Here is a 6,791-nt window from a genome sequence, read left to right on the forward strand (position 1 = left end):
TTCTTTTTTTTTTAATTATTATTTATTTTATTTTATTTTATTTTATTTTATTTTATTTTATTTTATTTTATTTTATTTCAGGAGTCTAAACTGATTGTGCTTACCCTGTCTTTTTTTCTTTTCCTTTTTCTTTTTCTTTTTCTTTTTCTTTTTCTTTTTCTTTTTCTTTTTCTTTTTCTTTTCCTTTTCCTTTTCCTTTTCCTTTTTCTTTTTCTTTTTCTTTTTCTTTTTCTTTTTCTTTTTCTTTTTTTTTTCTTTTTCCTTTTCCTTTTTCCTTTTTTTTTTTTTTTTTGCATTGTATTAATAGAGAAAATTGTTTTGATAGAAACTTATTAATTGCAGTAAAGAACTGTATGTTACTTGTCCTACACTTCTTACAATAGTCAATGATGGAAACTGGTGAGAAATGTGGTCTGGCTCACACTTACCAAGCAAAAGCAGAGTAATCATTCATTGTTTAACTTTGCTTTTGCACGTGGCTTTGGATGTTAATTTATTTGATGTAAGATTATGACTCATTCACTTGCTTTGCTATTTCTAGATACTTAAAAAGTCAATATTGAATTTCCAAGCACAAATCCACATATGATTAAGCAGAGCTCCACTATCAGAGCTTTAAGTTAAGAAATTTATTGGTATATATTATATCTGTAAGATGAGAAGTTATAATTTGGCTTACTATCAAATATGTACTGCTTAGGTTTTGTTGATAATCATTTTTTAGAATATATGACTCTTCTAAGTCTAGATGCACCTTAAGTGGAAAATGAAAAAGTAATTTCTGGAAAAATCAACAAACCAGGAGTAACTGCATGTTATGAAACATAATTCTCTTTGTTCTCTCCTTAAGGTTTAAAGCCAAGTGATCCAGCCATGACCGGCAAAACACAGACCAGCAATGTCACCAATAAGAATGACCCAAAGTCCATCAACTCTAGAGTCTTCATCGGCAATCTGAACACAGCCATTGTCAAAAAAGGTGACATCGAAGCAATCTTTGCAAAGTATGGGAAAATAGTTGGCTGCTCTGTGCACAAAGGTTACGCGTTTGTACAGTACATGAGTGAGAGACATGCCAGGGCTGCAGTGGCAGGAGAGAATGCCAGGATCATCGCAGGGCAGCCACTCGGTAAGTGCAATACTTATGTTCAAATACTGTTATCCTTTCTGCATTATCTGCTGTTGTTACCTTGGAGATTAGTAAGTTTGTTTTACCATTGTTCCTTCTAAGTATATTTTTAGTATGCTGGCTCTGGCAGAATTTTAGAAGTATTATGTGCTACCTAGATATTAGTTTTTTGTGTGAACTCATTACAGTGAACATGATTAATAAGGTGAAGAAAATATAAGTGTTTTCTCTTAAGCTCTGTGAGTAAATAAAATGTGATATAGGAAGACTATGACTCATAGGTGTGGCTGTTTTGCCTTTAATTAATCTAAAATAACATCTAGCCTACTGGTGTGCCAGATTTTAGATAGAAGCAAAAGAACGACTTTTGTTAGGCCTTGAAATTGTACCAAATCAAACTGTAATGTAGTTACTGATTTAGGTAAGTTTACTACAAAAATCTCAGGTTGAAGTTACTCCCACATGATGTTGTAGATACTGTTCCTTTGAATTTCAAACTTAAAAAAAGTATGACATTTTCGTTTTCTAGTGCTTTGTTATGAATATTGGGTATTTCTGTCTTTTCTTTTTGTTGTGGTTTAACCCAGCAGGTGGCTCAGCATCACACAGTCATTTGCTCGGTCTTCCCTTTCCCAGTGGGAAAGGGAAAAGAATCAAGGGAAAAAAAAGTAGAACTTGTGGCTTGAGATAAAACTATTTACTAAGATAGAGAAAATGAAAAGGATAACAGTTATGACTAATTATATAAATATATATGAATGTATTTAACAAGTAATGCGCAAGCAATTCTTACCATCTCCTGGCCAATGCCCACCTTACCTCCTGAGCAGTAGAAGAGAGAAAGATAATCCCCACCCCCCTCAGAATTCATACTGCATGATGTCATATGGCATGGAATATCCCTTTGGCCTGTTTAAGTCAGTTGTCCTAATTCTGTTTCCTTCCAGCTCCTTGGACCCTTACTGCAAAACGGCCTTGGCTCTGTACAACATTACTTAGCAGCAACTATAAACATTAGTGTTTTTCACCTAGAACCAAAAACATAACATCATACCAGAAACTCTGAAGTAAACAATTTCATCCCAGCTGAAACTATGACAGTATTGAAAACTGCCATCTTAGAAAACTATTAGAATTTAGATATGGAGGCTGGCAATGATGAAATCAGCTGGAGTGTAGTACTAGCCCCATCTATCACATGTTTAGTAATTATGGACAATATTACATATGGATGTACTTCACTAGACCTCTGAGATATATTACTGAAATCAAACTCATATATATAATGGTTATGCCAGGAAAAAGTGACGTGAAGCAAGTACTTTGGCTGTAACAAGTCATAAAGAATGGACGTGGCTTATTCATTTTCAATTTCTCAGGCTGTGGAAATTTTTATTTCTGATTATTTGTAGAAATTGAGGTATTTGTGTTAGGTATTTTGTCACAGTTGCCAAACAGTAATTTTAAATTTTATAACCCCTGTGTTTTGGGATTAAACAAACAAACAAAAAAAACAAACAAATTAAAGAAATCCAATTACATATCAGGGGCGATTACTACTTTTTTAGGAGAAGTTATATATATGAGTGAAATAAAAGAACCTAAGTGAGAAAAGCAAGGCTGCAAAGTCAGTCTGTGAGATGGCATTATTAGAAGATGTTTCCTGGAGCTGTAGTCTCCGAGCAATAGGCCATGTAATGCCATCAGTGCATTATTTACAGCTCCTTGCACACTGGTCTGACCAGATTTTTTAAACTGTGTTTTCCTAAGGCAGTAAATCTGTTATTACTATGACTACTGTTGTTAGTCTCTTTTAGTTTTTCTTGTGGACTCTATAATGTTCCAAGTGCTTTGTGGAAGAAGATGTCCTTGCTGTACTCAAAGTACTTTTGTGCTTTGAACAAAAGACGGGTGGACTTGGTGTAAAGGAAATCAAGGGATTCTCAATTACTTGGACTATGCAAAGTCTTTAATAATAATGGAAATGTTATCCAATACTAAGTTAAATATGTACAATATTAAAATGTTTTGTGATGGCATATTTCATTCTTAAATTCCTGATATATCAAGGAATGTAACAAGCCAGGTGAAATTTTATTTTTTAACTGTTCCAGGCCTCTCCTATATTGTCTGTGTAAGAAATATAGTTGTCATTGGTATTTTTGACAAAGGAAATGATTTTGTAAAAGTGATACTCCTTGTTAGGCAAACTTCTTCTATGACTTCTTTTTTTTGGTAATAGACATTAACAGTTGCCTCAAAATAGTGAGGAGCTGATAGATAAAATTTGCTTGGAGTTATGAACAGGAAGAATAATTTATGTGAAAATTGTGTTTTTGAATGGAAGGAAGTAGCAGGTGGACACACTATTGTGAAACTACTTGATAATTTACAGATTGTATAATTTACAGACGAGAGAAGACAGCTCTATATTCTGAGAGCCTTGCATTCTGAGAAAAACATTATTTTATGTCAGTAGTCAAGATATGGTAAGGGGATAAGAAAGCCTTTTATAGATGTATAGATAAACTTTATTAGCATAGGTAGATTTTCTTTTAAATGTAAATAGAGTATATTAATGATATAATGAGGGCTGAATTGTAGTCAGTTATCAAAAGCTGTTTGAAAAAAAAAATGGACATTTGAAAAAGATTATCACTTACTATATGCCTGATAGAAGCTGTACTCAGTACCTCACGTAAGAAAGAATAATTTGGACTGTATTATGAATCTACATCAGATCTTTTATATTTTATAACAAATTATCAATTAATGTTAGTTCCCATCTTCCATAGAGTCTTGCCATTCAAAAGTGTGATGTTATTTACAGCAGCTTTTGGCAGTGTTAGCCAGAAATTGTTTTTGTCTATGTAATTGAAGTGAAAAATTGAACCTATAAATTCCCATAGCTATATATAGTGTTATACAGTTCACTGGTAATGATGATGCCCTTCCAATCCAGTTTTAGGCAAAGGAACTGCATGAATGTACATTAGAGTCCTGTCTAAGTATGTCTTATGAGGTAGGGTTCCAAAGCACAGGCTTATACATATAAGGCCTACAAGTACATGACAAGGTGTTTTGTTTAAAACATTTCTTTCAAGTACAAATCTAAAGCATTGGCAGCACTTGCTTGCTTTTGTGTGGGTCATCATCATTGGCTGCTCATCTCCTCATACAACTCTCAATTTCCTACCGGTATGCTTGGTGTAACCAGTGTTGTGTAATGGCTACTCCATGGATATTGCTTCAGGGAAGTGGAATTCATGAGCTGTGTGGTTCTTTCCAAGATTTCTGATCCATGAAGTACAACATGCACTGAAAATCTGTGAGAAAGGGACTTTAAAGTACTTACCATAAAGTTCATGCACTTTCTTGAAGTGATATTATGCCTTTAAGGGTATAGCACTTTTTCTTCACATACAGCAAGACAGGAACAGGTCAGTATTAGGCACAGGAATCTGTTTCACAATGATAAGTTTGTGAATTCCTTCACGCAGGAACCAAGAAGGTTTTCAGATTAGTGTAAAAACTGCAAATTATGTTTTCGGTTGTGGCAACTCAGTCACTAAATCTTCTCTACTGTAAACACCTCAAAAGTTTTTATCCATTTAAATGTATCTTCAAGTTAGCTCTTTTCCACATGGGGCAGAGACAGTGTGAGCAGGAATTATTCTGAAGAAATACCGTGTTTCTCCCATGACCTCTATAGGTCATGGTGAGAGGTGAGAGGATGATCAGAGACCTGCTTGCTCCAAAGAAAAATCTTACACCTGGGGAGGAATAACCACACAAATCAGTACAGATCGGGGTATGACTTGCTGGGAGAAGCTCTGCAGAAAAGGACCTGGGTGTCCAGGTGGACAGTAGGTTATCCATGAGTCAGCAGTGTGCCCTTGTGGCCAAGAAGGCCAATCGCATACTGGGGTGCATTAAAGAGTGTGGCCAGTAGGTCAAGGGAGGTGATCTTCCCCTCTACTCTGCCCTGGTGAAGTCAGATCTGGAGTACTTTGTCCAGCAGAGGGCCACAAAGGGATTTGGAGTACCTCTGTTATGAGGAAAAGCTGAGAGAACTGAATATGTTCAATCTGGAGAAGACTGAGGAGGAATCTTGTCAATGCTAATAAAAATCTAATGGACAGGAGTCAATGGGATGGTCCCAGGCTCTTTTTGGTGGTGCCAAGTGACAGAACAAGGGTCAATACATCGGCACATATTGGAACAAAGCAAGTTCCATCTGAACATGAAGAAAAACTTCTTTATTGTAAAGGTGACAGAACATTGGAACAAGCTGTCCAGAGAGACTGGATATTCATAAGCTTCTTGGACACCTTCTGTGCAATCTACTCTAGGGAACCTAGGTCAGTAGGGGGTCTCTTCCAACCCCCGCAATTCTGTAATTCTGTGATCATAATGTACATAGTATATATATTGTACATGATGTTTCTCTGGTTAGTTTAAATTAAAAAGAAATATAAGTAAAGACTTATATTTCCTAACTATATGGCACATGTCTTTTCTTATTCACACGCATTTTTTCACATTTTAACTGCAGAGCAAGTTTGTTATTTGGACCAGAATAAGGGCCAAGCCACCTTCATAGGCTCCATGAGAAAGCAAATTAAACGTTCCCTTGGCTTGGTAGCTTTTATCTCTGATGGTGTTGTTTTTATGTCACTGTAGAGTATCATTTTCAACTGCTGAGAGAAAAGAAAAAGCTTATTGTGTCAAGAGTGCAGAAGACACTGTAGGTCTTGAGTTGATGCCCTTTTTAACTAATAAATTAGTTCCAATGTAACTTCAATCCGGTATTGTTGCTTTAAGTATTATTCAAGTATATCTGCCTTCAGGTCTAAATTAGATGCAGTCTCCAAGTGAGCATATACGGACATATAGCCTCAGGTAAGATGGTGGTTTCAGATAATTATTTTGGGTGATATACTCTATTGCACATTCTTCTGAGAAGCACAGAAGTCCCGCAGGGGCTTTCTAAATGATGACTACCCAGTAGAAAATATCCAAGGAGGAGAGAAGGTAATAAAGAGAGCCTTTAGAGAGACCTGACATATACCTTTGTTGTAAATTGAATTGATGTGACAATAGGGCTATCTTTCCTTTTTTTTCCCCTTGCTTCTACTCAAAAATCTTCTCATTTTATAATTCTTATGTTTTGCAACACTGAGGGGCTTAACTAAGTATTTGTAGAACTAGAACTTTTCAGAGTGAAGCAACTCTTTATTTCAATCTGAAGTTCCAGACTACATTAATTATGTCATGACTGTTTGTATGCAGAAAGGATAAATACTTACAATGCTTTAGTAAATTCATTTGTTAAATAATTAACTTTGGCTTCAAAATTGATGTTTATTCAAATTTCTTTCATGACTAAAATTTTTAGATAGAAAATTCAAAATTGAATTAGCAATTGTTCAGTTTTAACTTTGTCATCATCTCTCAGTCAGCATCATGCAAGTACCACAATCCTAGATTTTCATTTGTACAACTGTAACTCATGATGTATGGAAACAATCCTGTTACTTACTTGTCTCCAGCTATTGTAACAGCAGGATATAACTGTGTGAGTGTAGAGCATTTCCTCATCATGCAGCCCTCAGTGAAGCCTTCCGCCTGCAAAAGGCTTCATACAGGTGTTCGCAATCGT

At 35.4% G+C, this 6,791-nt stretch overlaps 1 protein-coding gene across 4 annotated transcripts in view; it reads left to right on the top strand.

Annotated features, from left to right (window-relative positions):
• The first annotated feature begins 870 nt into the window (after positions 1–870).
• Positions 871–6,791, top strand: part of RALYL (RALY RNA binding protein like) — a 192,027-nt gene continuing 186,106 nt past the window's right edge. For 3 of the 4 annotated variants that reach the window (XM_042870075.1, XM_042870077.1, XM_042870076.1), the window contains exon 1: positions 874–1,129. In XM_042870075.1, the coding sequence (XP_042726009.1) occupies positions 874–1,129 (256 nt within the window). Of the gene's footprint in view, positions 1,130–6,791 lie in introns of all 4 variants that reach the window. The other variant, XM_042870079.1, reaches the window with a different exon arrangement.

Source organism: Lagopus leucura, unplaced genomic scaffold (assembly GCF_019238085.1).
Source record: "Lagopus leucura isolate 7727_CA_CO unplaced genomic scaffold, USGS_WTPT01 Super-Scaffold_100002, whole genome shotgun sequence".
NCBI classification, from domain to species: domain Eukaryota; kingdom Metazoa; phylum Chordata; class Aves; order Galliformes; family Phasianidae; genus Lagopus; species Lagopus leucura.